At 43.0% G+C, this 16,198-nt stretch overlaps 1 protein-coding gene across 2 annotated transcripts in view; it reads right to left on the reverse strand.

The window, feature by feature from the left end:
* Nucleotides 1-16,198, reverse strand: part of RAB6A (RAB6A, member RAS oncogene family) — a 57,403-nt gene that overhangs the window by 12,145 nt on the left and 29,060 nt on the right. The window contains exons 2-6 of one of the 2 annotated variants that reach the window (XM_065654338.1): nt 13,149-13,207; nt 8,955-9,008; nt 7,482-7,587; nt 5,613-5,724; nt 4,583-4,676 (exon numbers count right to left, since the gene is read on the reverse strand). In XM_065654338.1, coding sequence (XP_065510410.1) covers nt 4,583-4,676; nt 5,613-5,724; nt 7,482-7,587; nt 8,955-9,008; nt 13,149-13,207 — 425 coding nt within the window. Of the gene's footprint in view, nt 1-4,582; nt 4,677-5,612; nt 5,725-7,481; nt 7,588-7,684; nt 7,791-8,954; nt 9,009-13,148; nt 13,208-16,198 lie in introns of both variants that reach the window. The other variant, XM_065654329.1, reaches the window with a different exon arrangement.

Here is a 16,198-nt window from a genome sequence, read left to right on the forward strand (position 1 = left end):
CCGTCAGCAGCATGTTCTCCTCTATTTCTTTGTTGGTGGAAGATGCCGGCATTGAAATACGTGCTGTTTGAAGTCTGGGGCAACTCACTTTCTGGAGTCACACTATAAAGTTGGGCACTCTGGATTTGTAGGACAGCTGTGGAGAGCACGGAGCTGAAGACAGTGCCCTTTCCTCTTATCAGACCTGCCTTCCAGCGGAAAAGGATGAAAAAGCAGCTAGAAGTAGCACACAAGGTCAAAAGTACCCTGGCTCTCCACTGACTGTCTTAGCCATTACTATCCCCAAGTAGCACAAGAAATTAAGCTTCTTCCATACCCTTAATGGGGCAAACACCGATTCTGAAACCTCATGGGCAGCATCCCCTGGGCCAATACAAATAGAATCACCGAATCATTTTGGTTGGAAAAGACCCTCAAGATCATTGAGTCCGATCATAACCCACCCCCTGGCCCTGATCCATGTCCCTGAGAACCTCATCTCTGTGTATTTTCAACCCCTCCAGGGATAGCGACTCCACCACTGCCCTGGGCAGCCTGTTCCAATGCCCCACAGCTCTTTGGGGAAGAAATTGTGCCCAAGATCCAACCTCAACCTCCCCTGGTGCAAGTTGAGGCCGTTTCATCCACTGAAGTCTCCATCAGGCCTGTGGATTCCAGGTAAACCAGTGCATGTGCGTGAGGGGCCCAAAACAGACGCCAGGATTCGAGGTTTGGCCTCCCCAGTGCCCAGTACCACACTGGAATTCACATTTCTCGCTTAAAAGAGAGGATGGAAAGAAAGCAAGGAAGCTTTGGTGGGCCTGACATGAGGCATTAGTATAAAACAGAGCTGGCTCTGGAACTGGTAACATCAAGGTGTTTACACCCAACACTGCGCAGAAAGCAAAACCTTAATGAGAAGGGGATGGAAATGCAAAGAAACCAATAACAGAATCCCAGGATGCCAGGGATTGGAAGGGACACACAGACACAGAATGTCAGGGATTGGAAGGGACCTCGAAAGCTCATCCAGTGCAATCCTCCCGCCGGAGCAGGAACACCCAGATGAGGTTACACAGGAAGGTGTCCAGGCGGGTTGGAATGTCTGCAGAGAAGGAGACTCCACAACCTCCCTGGGCAGCCTGGGCCAGGCTCTGGCACCCTCACCGGGAAGAAGTTTCTTCTCATATTTAAGTGGAACCTCCTGTGTTCCAGTTTGAACCCATTGCCCCTTGTCCTATCACTGGCTGTCACCCAGAAGAGCCTGGCTCCATTCTCCTGACACTCCCCCTTTCCATATTGATCACCATGAATGAGGTCACCCCTCAGTCTCCTCTTCTCCAAGCTCCAGAGCCCCAGCTCCCTCAGCCTTTCCTCACACGGGAGATGCTCCACTCCCTTAAACGGAGGACATGGGGTTCAACTCCAGCCCAAGTCTCCTTCTGCATTCACTCGTGCCATTCGCCACCTTTAACCCAGGGCACGAGGTCCAGATCCAGGAGAACGGTGGGGAAACAGCAGCGTTTTGTCGGCTTTTCTAAACTGCTCAAGGCTGCCAAGTGAAGCACCGACGACCTGAGAAGCTTTAATAGCATCAGGCAAGAGTTTCGCACGGAAGAAAAACCAACCAACCAAACCCAACCCAGTTCACGTTCCCTGATCTCACATTTCATATCAAAGCTACGCGTGGTAACTGCCAAATCTCAACCTATACACAAGTGGACTAGCATAAGATTCACCTTTACGTTAATATTTAGTATCTGGCACCAGGTGATCTTTGTTTTCACATCGATGTATTTCATTATGTGTAGTCAAAATACGGACTTTGTCTCGGAAATCATTTGAGACCTGAATTAAAAATCCTCTATGAAAATTCACGTGGATGGTCGTTGTTCTGCAGAACCAGAATTTATTATGGGTACAATTTATCAGTTACAGGAAGGTCAAATTTGCATTCAGAGAGATTTTATACAGGTTACGGGACAGAAACCCATTCTGCAGTTGTACCCAAATGCTTTCCAGTTTCATTAGGGAAGAATTTATTGACAAGTCAGTAAAATAAATTCATATCTTTCAATAGAGGAGCTGCAAGGAAAGAGAGAACTAGATAACTAGTGGCATTAAAAGCCAGAGAATCACAGAATAGTTTGTGTTGGAAGGGACCTTCAAAGGTCATCTAGTCTTATCCTTTGAGAATTGTTTCAACAACTATTTATTAAACTAATAAAAAAATGAGAGTTTCAAATATTCCGCAGCTTTGAAGTTCCTGAAAATCCCAGGCCTGTAACACAAGGATCGAAACGCAGGAGAAAAATCCATCTCTAGTTCTTTTTGCGTAACCACTCATATCTTTTGGTTTGATATTTTACACGGAGAATTAAATCATTTTAAGATCTGTCCAGTTCTGACAAGACTCCATACCACATACAGAATCATTTCGGTTGGAAGAGACCTCAGGATCATCGAGTCCAAGCGTAACCACTCGGATTATGATGCTGCGACACCGTCATGGTTTCACAGATACCCAACAGCCCCAAGTTTTGGAGATATTACTGTTCATTGGCGTGAGTGAAGAACAAGAATTCTGTCTCTGAACACTAAATCTTCCATTTAATACAGAGGAAAGTAGCCCCCAGGTTCCCACCGCCAATTCTTATCACCAAACCTATTTTCTTACAGAAATAGTCTCACCTGGCAATTAAAACCAGAGGCATAATTTGTCGAGCCCTCCATTATACAACTGAGATTTTTCTCTAGGGAGCTAGAGCGACAGAAACAGCTTTATGCTCCGACAGTCTCATTAGTACGATCCCTGAATGGCTTCAGCATCAAATATAAAAAGACGAAGTTTGTTCCTTCGTAACGTATTAAATGGAGGTACTGTCTTCCATGACGAGGGCTGCGGTAGCTTCAAAAAGCACGTTTTATTAAACGACGGCATTTTATTCCAAAAGGGACTAGGGGCGCAGCATATGAGATTTTCCTGCTTACGTCTCGAACCATCGGGGCTCTGACCGGCCCCGAAAGCCACGAGCGACCTCACAGGCTCAGACATGGATTTCTGGAAATGTATCAGCAGCTCCCTCAAGGAAAGAGGGAGCACGGAGCTTCAGCATCGTCTTCATCATCATCCCTCTTGAGCGCACATCCCCTCGCCTAAGGAAACATTAAAGATTCCAGCGCAGAATCCAAGTTTTAATTACAAACCAGCCTCCGCGTTGTGGCAGGATAATTGGTGGGCCCTGCAAGCGAACGCTTTTCTGCTCGCTAACGCGCTAAAGGCAGCACTGACTTAACACATCTAATTATTCTATTAGAGAGGGAATCATTTTGCTATTAATATACAATGCCAAGGGATATTTTAATAACGGACCCTTTAGTCCTGCATATAACACACAGAGTCATTTATAAACCTGTCTTAGCAACCCTTGATAAAATTCTTCATGCAAACTATTTGCGTAACTATATATAAAATATACATTATGTGATTATATACATATGTGGAGACACCCAAAAATGAACGTCTTCGCCTTGTGCTCCTGCGCTTCTTCCTACCATAAAACCAGCTGCCAAATGCTTTGTCAGTCACGATTCCAGATGAGAAATCACAAGATGGATGATAAAAATCAGCTTCCCATTATGTACCGAGTCAGTAGGGACGTACGGCTCTAATTCCCTATTCAAGATCTGCTAGTGAGCACATTTCCTTACATAACTAATAGGCTCAAACACGATTTCTTTCCTGTACACACCAGATGAGTTCCCCGGCGTTTCCTACTTTCACCAGTTCACCGCTTGCCGAGTGATGTGTCTTCATTAGCACAAGTGTTACAACTTGGGAATTTAAAGAGCTGCGGCTCATCTTGCAGCATAAAATCTGATTTTGTTGCAAGTTGCATCAGCTCAAAGGGCATTTCGCCGCTTCCACGACTCAACGGCAACTCATCATCTACCAGAAATAAATAGCTTAGTCCGTCCAAGAATATTTGCTTTCCAATAGAGTGGGAACACCACCTTACACAGTCTCACTGTCCCGTGGAAGCATTCTGAGCCATCACGCTCCTCCTCGACTGGTTTGCCCGCATTTATTCACTGAATCGATATCAGAAAAGGTCTTCGGATGGATGTTCGCCCAACTTTTTGGCTCATGCCTTAATCCCTTCAAGCTAAACGCCAAATCTGGATTTGCAAGAATCCAGGGAGGTATAGAATCATAGAATCGTTTGGGTTGGAAAAGACTTTGAAGATCATTGAGTCCAATTGTTTCCCCAGCCCTGGCCCTGCCCCATGGCGCTGAGAACCTCATCTCTGTGTATTTTCAACCCCTCCAGGGATGGTGACTCCACCACTGCCCTGGGCAGCCTGTTCCAATGCCCCACGGCCCTAATAAACTGTTCCTAATACGATTCCACACCCACAAAGCTTCTTCAGGAAGCTCTGAGTCATTTGCTGCTCAGCCCACAAGTCAACTCAGACATTCTTTGCTGCGTACAGACCACAAACGTCCCCCTGCCACCCCTTGCAAAGGTTTCCCCACGGCTGGGACGTCTCTAGTTCCACAAGGATGGACCAACAGAAGCAGTTTCAGCCACCACGTTCTCACCTGTTTTACATTGTATCCCGCTTTTGCGCTAGTTTCAATGAACATTACATTCAGCTCTTTGGCTTTTCTTTCTCCTTCCTCAATGGACACTTGTCTGGGGAAGATAACACAGAAATAGTAAAAAAAACCAAAATTAAAACAAAAAAAACCCAGATAAATTAAGATTTTCATCTTCAGGTGACTGCTTCATTACAGTTCGGAAAGCATTTCATTTTTTCTTTCCCCACATACAGGGAAAAACTGAGCACAGTTGTAGATAAATGTCACCATTTTATGGTATCGGATGGACTTTATGGCACATCTGGCTCCCAAAGTAGAACTCGGGTTTCCAGCAGAACAAATACAATTTCTCCCGAGCCCTGGCCAGGACACTGTGCTCTTCTGTCTGAACAATTAGCAATCGATAGATTTAAATGCCCAATAACCATTGTGAACTTGCAGCTTACCCAACTGCCTTAAAAAAGGACCGAGCATATATGAGCGTCATAAAATATGAAGAGACGTGAGTGGAGCTGTTCTGAGGAAACAGGGATTTCAATCAAATCCAGAACACTTCCCTCTCATGCTTTTGGTTTTACTTTTGTGACTTTTTACTCCTTTGTGTTAATATCAGAACCCCAGAACAAGCAGAGTGCACGATGCAGCAAAAAGATGCACAACTTCTAATAAAAATATTGAAGTTTGCCAACTGACAAAAACCCCTGAAGAGTTTTAAAAGGGAGGATTACTTGCACCTATCATTTATATCTGAGCAAATCTTTTAAGCGTGAATATTTGCAACTACTTCAGCTTATTCGTTCCCCGAGGCTGCACTTAACGCTCCTTTCTTGTTATCTGAACAAGTCAGTGACGGTTTCTTGACTCATTGTGCTGGAAACTTGTGCTTAACCAAACGACCGAAGTTTTAAAATTGAGATTTCTCTAGTCACAGCCGTCTCCGGCACAGTCAAAACGAGCTTGAGCATTTTGAAAAAAGAAAAATAAAACGTAAAAAAACAAGCGTTCTTTTTAAGAAAAGATGAGTTATTACCTCTTATCTGCCAGATCTGTTTTATTTCCCACCAGCATGATGATGACGTCGCTGCCCCGTTCCGTTCGGACATCGTCGATCCATTTCGTTGTCTGCTGGAATGAGTTGACATCTACCGGAGAACAGCGGAGAGGATTATCACTGCAATATTCCTCACACATCACGGCGAAATACACTTTAACATCTCAAATTAAAGCTTCATACGCTCTGGAATTGGCATAACAGAGCGACGAAGAATCAGCAAGTGAAAACTTAAAGTCTTTCCGCACTGAAGTATATGAACATTTTGGCTTCAATGGGTGGGGAATTCACTTCAGGTGAATTCAAAGCCAGGGAATGAACTGAGTTGATCTAGAATTTGGTTTTGACAGCGTCTAAATCGAGAAGTCTCGTCACTCTGTGTTAGACCAGGTCTCTTTTTTTTTTTCACGATCAACGTAAAATACTTTGTATCAAGAGTGGGAATTAATGCGATATTGTATTCTACGCTACTCATGACTTGTGCATCTGGAGCAAGAGATTCCTATGGTTTCATTGCTTCTCAAAAGTACTTAATACCAGGTACACATTTTGTGCAAATTAATCACTTTTTACTTGGTAGGCTCAGGATTTTCTCCAGGAAATATCAGAGTTACACAGCATACGAGCGACTCTTTTATTATTGAACACCGAGTTCCAAACAGCTTCCAAATCATTTGCACAGAACCCAAAATACCAATTTAGCCTGTCCACAGACACATTTTCTTAAGGATACATCCCTAAAAGCTGCAAAATAGGAATTTTTGGAAACCTGATCTGCCGCGAGCTCCACAAACAGCATCCGAGCTGCAAAGTAGCTTAAAAAAGGGACAGCTCTGCAGCAGCTCCTCCCAAATATTGATTTCTTTTCTTTTTAATGGCTTCTACTGCATAGTTATACATTGTACGTTCGACAGTCAAGACTTGATCACTTGCCAGCGTCTTAATTCTTCTCTTTACTACTTGGTAATACGGAATTTGCTAAGCCAGTGAACGAATTTCCAGGTTCGCAGCTAACCTGTAATTTTAGCTCAAATGACCGTGCTATTTTGAACAATTAAAGCTTCTCTAGGTAACCTTCTAGTCTTTATACATGAAAAGACGAGCGCTTTTGCATTTTTGTAGCATGAGGCCATTGCTCCCAGTCGATTCTGGTTTAGAACTGGAAGTGTCTGAAGGTTTAGTTCTCCTAAAACAAATTTTCTGTTTGTTGTAAATACAGAACTCTAGTAAGTCAGGGGGCTCTGGACTGAGGGGAGGGACAGGAGGAGAAGGCTTGAAAAAGCACCAATATTTTTAGTTCACAAAAATGTACATACCTTAGTAAGAAAGGAAAAGAACAATTGTTAAAGGAGAAGGGCTTAGCAGTTAAGTTTTTACACGTTGCAAAATGTGGAAGTGGCTGATTCGAATGAAAATGTGATGTTAATGCGTTTTCCCCCCCAGCCCATGCCCAGATCAATTGATTTTTTGGGGGGTGGGGAGGGCAAATGGAGCGAAGCGAGTTACGGTTATCGCTACAAAGTCTCTACGTGAAGTATTCGGATTATCTACGTGTTTGAGACCAAAAGTTCCGGGTGATATGACGATCAAAAAGCAGATGGAAGAGGGTAAAGTGCAACGAGACCGGCCGGGATTCAAGGCTTCAGGAGAACGTGATAGGAAAGGGTTAGAAAGGTTGTTTGTAAGACAATTTATACATTACGACAGCAACCAATTGTCTACCATGGAAGAAAATAAGTATATTTTTTCATGCCAGGATGAAGAACGAGCAGATGACTGTGAGAGGACATGCAAAGCTAAAGGATGGAAAGGACAGAGTATTAGAAATGCAGAATTCCCCCCACTCACTTGTGATATCATAAACAACAACTGCGACAGTGGAGTCACGAATGTAGCTAGGAATCAAGCTCCTGAACCGCTCTTGACCTGCTGTGTCCCATAATTGCAACCGTACCTAACGAAATCAGTCAAACAAGCGAGAAAAATAAGAAGAAAAAAAAAAAAGAAAAAAAAAAAAAAAAAAAAGGTCAAACCCAGTGCAATATACCTACTTGTGATATCGTAAACTACTACGGCAGCGGCAGAGTCACGGATGTAACTGGGAATGAGGCTACGGAAACGTTCCTGACCCGCAGTATCCCACAGCTGCAACCTGATCTGTGGGCGGGAGAAAATTAAAAAAGCCAAACTGCCACTAAAAAAAAAGAGTAAATAAATTTTTTTTTTTTTTTTTTTAAAAAAAGCGCTAAATAAAAATTATAAACTCATGCAGGAGGTGACTGGGGACTGGGAGCAGCAGCTTAAACTCCTTTTTTTACAGCGATCTCTCCCAAGCGTTAGCAGGAGGCAAACTGGTGTTATGTGCAATTATCTTGGCTTTCCGCTGGATTTGCTTTTTTTTTAAAAAAGCTTCTCTTCCGAAAGGGGGAGAAACAGAACGGCTCAGCTTGCAAACTGAGGGGACCAACAGGAATTTTCACCTGCAGTTCTGCCTACGCCAGGTTTTCGTGCTCTGCCGCTTGCACCCGTACCGCAGTTTGTTCGTGGAGGGTATTTCAGAGCACACACCATATTTCCAGCTGCTGTCAGAGCGCTGTAAAAGCTACTAAAGTGACTTTTTAAGGGGCATAAAACACTAGTTATTGCTCCTTATTTAAGCCTCGGGCACATAGCAAAGCCACGTGCGCGCAGAGGGGGCCGAATGTTTCTTACCATCAAGGTTCTGAAAGAAAATATAAGATATGCTAAAAACAACGCATATAGCAAGATGCACAAGGGCCGCATCTCACCCCTTAATAAATCACGTTTATTGTGGGTTTACGCGATACCATAAGCTTATGCAGCACCGCGTATAATTTGCTCCTGCAAACAGCTCAACGGCTGAATTTCTTAATTAAGAATCCGAGCTCATTTCAAACCCCCAGATTCTATTTCGGGAACTAGAACTGCACCAACTATCATTTATGGATTACTGTTGAACACAACCTTCTTTTTAAACAAGGAAGGTTCAAAACCATGGAGCCCATCGTTAACGAGCAACACTGAGCAATTTATATTTTATCTTTCTGTCTTGTGACGGCAAAAGCTGAAGGGGTGAAGCACGGTCCCCTTCTCCAAATTCCCAAATTACGCAGCCCTCAAACTATCTCTATCATCTTTTTCTTTAAAGACGGTGATTTCCCAGGCCCTAAAGAGCGAGGGGTCAATCTGGACAAAGTTTGTACTTCCCAGGGAGCTCAGAACCATGGGCCGCGCAATTAAAACAGCTGCTGATCCTCCTTCCTGCCGCACGTAGAAAAGCGCAACGAAAATCTTACTCACTGTTCGATCCTCCAAATACATGGTTTTCGATAAGAAGTCGATGCCAATCGTCGCCTGTAAGAAAAAAACGAAACAAAAAAAATCAACACGCCAAAGTAAAACGGCAAGATGACCGCAGTGATTTTGAGGGGAGCGAATTCAGCACCTGTAGCGTATCTGCAAAAAAAAAACCCAAAAACCAAAACGCCGTTTTTCCCATTTTCTAGATATAGCTCTACCTAGAAGTACGATTCAATAAGCGGTTTCCTTAATACCCATAAGATCTCAAAGCACAAAGAGTTGTTGAGCTTCACTTCAGTTTATGCACATTGACAGTTTAATCCATGCAGTTGTATGAGCATCAGGAAGGATTTTTACGTATAGGACCCAAATTAGCATCCGCCAGCTGAACCGGGGTACCTGGGCACGCTGTTTTCTTCCCGATTGCCATAGATCTTAATGTATATTAAGCCTTTTTTATTAAGGTTAGAGTGGACATCTTCACATCTGCTGCAACCAAAGGAAAGCTCGGTTAATTAATACTAAATCTTGCTGCGGTGTAACTGCATCTGAGCTTTGAGACACTTCACCGAGAACATCCTTGTATATGTTGAAGAGAAAGAGAAAAGCATCACTTAGTGCTACCAAAAACGTTCCAAACAGGCTGATTTAAATAGAAAAAAAAAGAAAAAAGCGAACAGATGAATCTATCAGATAAGGCAACGAGGCTCGATACAACTTCTCTGCTCTTCCACGCTAAAGCAGGTATTTCTAATGGAGAACTTAATGTATGTGCTCCGTATTGTTAGGTTAATATGCCCTCAATACATCGCCATAATTAATTCCCTGTATCCCGTCAGACATTTTACGCGGTGGGAATAAAGAAGCAAGCCAGCCTGCTTGTGAGCAATACCCCAAAAAAACAGCTGCAAAGGGTAAGAAAGCAGAACCAAACAAGCCAAACGGAATTTCCATTTGCAGCTAAATATAAAACACATTAGAAAACCAACTTTTCAGGAGCACCAGGAAAAATCAACCACCCAGCGATGTTCAGTTGTCATGAAGAACTGGGACATCGCCAGCTCAGAGAGATGATATTGGAATTGTCAGGGAGATACACGAAGCCTTAAAAGACAAATGCACCTTCTGCTTTTGTTTTCTGTTGGTTTGGGAGGGTATTCCTCGGAAAATGGCCTCAAAGATTCGGTTTTCCCTCGTGTCTATTTGATTTCACTTTACAGAAGAAAAGCTCCAAACGCCTAAGATCTCCCACCAGATCCACAAGTCAGGATTCTCAGTCTGGTTGATAAAACTGCTGGAAAATCCGATTTTCTGTGATTCAAAGGCCGAAACCTGCTCGAGCTTGTCCTTCATTTCATCCCTCCCACACACGGCAGCAAGAGCTCCTAAAAAAAAATCTCCATGTGCCTGGTGGAAATGCAAATGCCGTGAAGAAATGCATCAAACCAGGGAGATTTCCTGCAGAAATGAGAGAGAAAGGCCAAGCGCGAGACTTAGCTTAGAGCCGGGCGATGAAAACGTCTGCGCTGATCGCGTCGAGAACATACGGCAGGTCTGGTACTTCCAAGCTGTGAACTAAGCCCCCACAAGCTTTAAGAATTATATAAAAGAACTTACAGCCAAGGGGGTTTGTCCACCTGCATCGTTCTGACCGTATCGCAATGATATAAAGCAGCGGCGGCATCAAGGAGCGCGTTCGATTGCTCTACATATCCCAGATTTTTACTAAAATAAATAACCTATAACAAGGCTTTTTGTGGCAATTCTGACGAAAAGAGTGAAAAAAAAGCTTGGGGGATCTTTCCAGATGGGTTGTAAGAAGAGCTGTGCGATGGAAAAGTCTGCTTGCCGATGGGGAAATAAAACACGCAGATGTGAAACGGAGCTAATTACTGTAATTAAGACAGAGGGAGGCTGAACCCACTTGTGAAACGCTGGAACACGCAGGAATGGGATGGGAGGTACCGTAAGGCCCAATTGCAAGTTTGAAGACAAAAAGCTGAACAAAAAAAAAAGCTCAAGAGGGCCACGCTACGGGCAGGATCGTGTATGAGAAGAATTTTTAATCCATCCATCCTTACCCTGTTTAATAAGGAACTGTTGTTACCGTCTTTTACAGGCCACGCAGAATTACCCCAAGCCACACAAGGAAGCCCAAGGCAGAGCAAGAACCTGAATTATCTTCTAAGTCATAGGCCAGATTTTCAACTCGCTGCCCTCTCTCCCCTCCTCCAAGAGGCTGAAACTAAAGGGAAAGCGTCACCTGGAATTCTCCCCTTGCTAAATCTTGACGATTCTCAGATAATGCCAACGTTGGGCTTTCATTAGACACCTCACACGGTGCCACAGGAGGAGGAAAATCTTGCACAGAACATCCGCGCTCCTGGTAAAACACAAACCAGCGATGGCACAAGTTTCTTTGGGGTGTCTGGGGCTCCTCGACGCTGTTACAGCGTGTTCTTGTTCGATTCACAAACGCCGCTTTCAGAAAAACACCTTCTTAATAAGCAAAAGAAAACTAAAGCGTGGCACGGATCTTATTAAACAGCAGCTTTCTGTCCTTACCAACTGAACACAGAAAACCTTGTTCAAATTGTGGCGGTTTTCAGAAAACAGGTGTTTAAAATTTATCAGAAATGTCCAGATCAAGCAAATCATCCATCAAGTAACCTACAGCTACAGTTAAGCACGTACGTAGTTTAATATATATTATCATCATTCAAATACTTGGTTTTGAGAGGTCTCTAGCTAATCCTGGGCATCCAGAAACGGCTATCGTGGTTTGACACTAACGTGTGGTGTGACTTTGGGCGAATTACTGGAGCTTTCACGGCTTATTCTTTCTTCCAGCTATGGCAGAACAGGACATATCATCCCACCTCAGTCATTACTTCAGGAAAATAGAGGTTTTTGGATTAATAACACTATACCAAGTACCACCTTAATTACAGTGATTAGCTCGGTTTCATGTCGATGCTTTTTTTCCCCATTTATACCACTGGTAGTTAAATTGAAGCCATCTTTTAAGCACTTAAGGTTTCTTATTGTTCTCAGTTCATTTTGCAATCATTTAGGACATCACGTCAGACCAGCTTCGCATGCAGACGACTATTTATCATCAAGCACCGAGGGTCAAACCTCTTCGAGAAAGAACTAGGACGCAAGCTCCGGTGAGAAAACGAGCAGACCTGAAAGAAAAATACTGGGGGAAAAATAAAAGATTAAATAAAGATTAAATAAAAGCACTGAATTCACACATCCGTGTAATTACAGTGGGTAGAATCCGAAAGGCTGTTTGCTCCCTCGGGAGCGATGAGGCGTATTCCGGCACACCAAACCAGCTTTTAAACAAGATACTTGGACAGACACTAAATAACCAAAGACTGGCGGCGTTTTTATTTTTTTATCCCGTTACCTCTTTTCCCACCCCTCTAAAAAACCCTTCGCATTCATCAGGGAACAAGTTTTTCTCAGCTTAGCGTGTTCAGAACGTCAGCAGCCAAGTCATGAAACGTGGAGAAAACACAATTGATGCAACCAAAGTGCTTTTGTAGCTCATCCTGTAGCTCTCCTGGAATTTAGAAAAGTCAGTTTGCACCAACTTGGGCTGATTTGTCACCAAATATGAAGCAGTGAAGGGGATACGAAGTTGGAATAAAAGGAAAACACAAGATAGTGGAAAAGCCAAAGATTAAGCTGTTCTCCTTGTCCGCAACAGAAAGGATTAGAAATAATGGTTTTAAGTTGAAACAGCGAAGACTGAGGTCTTCGAAAATATATGATTTGGGTGTTTAAGTGTCCTGAGATGTTACAGATGTTACTTGGCCTCTAAGAGTGACAAGGGAAAGAAGGTTTGATCCCTTTAGGTCTCCGAAAAGCTTGATTGCTGTAGCAACATGGCAATGCCATTGTTTTGTTCATGGCTTTCTGTTGGGTTGCTTCGTTTGGGGTTTTTAAAATCTAATTTACTCCTTTAAATTAACCCCTGCTTCAGCCCCGATGTAAAGAATAAATAAAGGAGGAGTCACAGAACGGGGATGGGCGTAACAAGCAGTTTTATGGTATTTATTCCAACAGACAGCATAAAATAGCCTCTTAAAGTTATTCACTGCAAACAAGTGGATTTTTCCTGCAATGGGAACAGAGAGGCCTCACAGAAGACAACAATCCCAATTAATTTCCCAATTAATTTACCTGGTAGGTGTTGTCGAAGCTGTCGTACATGAACCTGGTGATCAAGGACGTCTTCCCCACTAAAAAAGAAAAAAGAAAAACACAGATTCAAGGAACAATTTCAGCGCAAGTGATTGAAAAATGGTTCCAGGAGGAGTTTTACTCTGTGTCCAATAGATCCATAGTCTGCGATTGAACTTTCTACAAGCAAACGAGCAGTTATTTGACTTTATAATTGCAAAGTCACTAAGTTGGCTTCTTTACCATCCCCCGAGCACCAGTTTTACTCTTAAACATTCATACTTAAGAGATGAAAATTGAAATAACTCTATAATTCCGGTTTCTATCGAGTCATTCAAAAGTTTTAGTTGAACCAAACGAACAAACGCAATAGGTCTGACAACCCCCACGAGAAATTATTATAAACGGGACAGCTCTTCTCACTCCTAAAACAAGGTCGCTATGTCGCTTTAAAACGCGTCTCGCTGCGTATCTCGATGTCACCCTCTCCGTGTTTGTCACACAATGGGACATAAGACAAGACTGAAGAGCATCGCTGTCAAGAGGCTCGTTCACCATCTGCCCATCACCTTGGACAATGTATTAATTACCCCTCTTTTGGTACCAGCAGGTTCAGATGCTGTTAAAAATGCCATTATACACCCCAGCAACAGTAACCGTGACTCGGCTTGGCCACGTGAAATCACAAACCACATCAAAACGGGTCCAAAATCCTCATTTCGTAACCCAGATCGACAAAAGCTCCGCGTATCGGAACATTCCAGCCAGGTACCAGAGGACCTTGTCATCTCATTTTCCTTACAAGACAAGTAATACAAAGTTCATTTTAAAACAATCGCTGTCACAACATTAATTTCTGCTCCTGTAAGACCAGTGATCCAGCTGAGCTGGGACCAAGCCCAATTTAGACTCAAGGGACAGGTTTTTTGTGCTCCACACCATCCTCACCTGGAAGGGACCAGCAAGAACATCGACCCACTACATTTAATGTATTTAAATACTCTTAATTGTAGGCAAATTATTTAAGAACCAACTGAAACGACTCGAGAATACCTCCAAAAATCTCCAGTATCGTAATTAAGCAGCTTTTTAATCCACCCGCGAGCTTTGGTTAACCCTGCAGAATCGCTAAACTAACGGGAATCCAGCAGACGGCCTTTGAGAAAAGGCTTTTCCCCAGCGTCGCCATCTGAATTCCTGGGTGGATTTTTAACATATTCCACACGACAGGCATAATCAGGTTTCCCACGAGGCAAAAGAGCTGCCTTAGCAAAGGTAGAGCAAATACTCCCCTCTGTGAGTCGGTTTTGGGAAAAAACGCATCTCAGATGGGCAGGATTCCTGAATCTCTTATTCCAGTTTGTCCCAGGAGCCCATAAATGTGTAGAACGGCACAAAGTGGTGCAGGACAAACAGTCCCGGGCTGCGAAAGGATTGGAGTTTCACTCCAACCCCAAAAGTGATGAACCCAAAGCGACAGAGACGAGCAAATCCAACGTTTTCCCGCTGAAATTAATGCCAGGAGCGGGTTTGTGGCACCACAACCAACCATCGAATTTCATTCTTTAGAGGTGCAAGTCAAAGCCATGAAATGATTTGCTTTGGTAAGTCACAACCCCTGAAGAACATTAAAGTCTTCCGGTAAAATATTTCCCTTCACACCATACAGTGGGATGTCTTGGAGGAAACCATAAAATCTAAAAATATTTTATATTTCGTATCTTCACTCATTGAAAAGGGGAAAAATAAGGTGTTGCTTGGCTCGCTTATATTTAAATATCAGCTTCAGCCAACACTTGGATAAAGCGTCTCAATGCACTTCGGTTCTCAAACATTCCAAAATTTTCTTTTTCAGTATTAATACCAACCACTTACAGTTTTAATTCCACCGTGACCACTGAAAAAAAAAAAAAAAAAATCACCAGTTCTCCTTTAAAAAAAAAACCCAAAACCAAAACACAACTTGCTTTAAAAATCCCGGTAGAAGCGAAATCCCACAATTTCCACTGTATCTATAACTAAAAGGTAAAGCCGGTGAATGTTCTCTTCAGAAATTCACAAGTTTAGATGATATAAAGAGCCATCCTGGCCAGGGCGGTAGAGGTTTAAATATTCGCTTTTTAAATTGGACACTCCAAAGACCATCTCGCCTCTCCCCAGCCTCCCAGTACAGAAAATATCCCCAAAAAATGGCCGGATTAAGCACTTTGGGACTCATATCCCACCTGTTGCACGCTAAAGCCATGGGGATGCATGTGGCGATTCTCCGGTGCATGACTCGAAAAAGAAAGAAAAATAACACCAATAAGAAATATTGCCAAAAGAAAAAGAACCAATTTACTGACTGCAGGAGAGTTTCAACCCCATCCTGTTACTTATTTCATCTTGCTTATCGAATTCACAGAAGGCCTTAATTTGGGAGCGACTGCAAGTTTGAGGACACGATCAGAATTCAAAAGAATAACGACGTGCTGCTCAAAATCCAGACTGCGAACAACTGGGTATGAAATCTGGGCTTAAAACCAAAGGAAGACAGTCAAGATTTCTGCCTTGTTTCATTAAGCAGCTGTGGGGTTTTGGGGTTTTGGTTTTTAATCTACTGGGTTAATTTAATCTCTTGAAAAATTTAAAGACACGCAAACACGTCCATGGCAGCATTAGCGATGCAGTAGCATACGACATCCTTTATGCTAAAATATTTCTGGTATGCTGCTGGGACAAAAAAAATAAAAGAATAAATATGTTAACATTATCCTCAGAGGAAAAAAAGTGGGGAAGAAAATGCTGCGAGTGGGGTTTTACCGTAGTGAACAGAACAACTGAGAGGCGACAGAAAGAAGTAACTTAGTGATAAAAAAGGTGATCTCCAGGTTCTTTTCTTTGTGTAGATTGAGTTTTAACAGCTAAAAGCAGAGTCCCAAGTGAAGTCCTACCAGAAAAGGCATCAAATTTTAAAAGCGAGGGTGATGAAAGCTTGAAACGAGCTATTCAGCCGGGCAGCAGGTTCTCGTCCCTCCCTTGGCACGCAGAGTTGCCGGGTGTCATTCCAG

This window comes from Caloenas nicobarica, chromosome 1 (genome assembly GCF_036013445.1).
Source record: "Caloenas nicobarica isolate bCalNic1 chromosome 1, bCalNic1.hap1, whole genome shotgun sequence".
Lineage (NCBI taxonomy): Eukaryota > Metazoa > Chordata > Aves > Columbiformes > Columbidae > Caloenas > Caloenas nicobarica.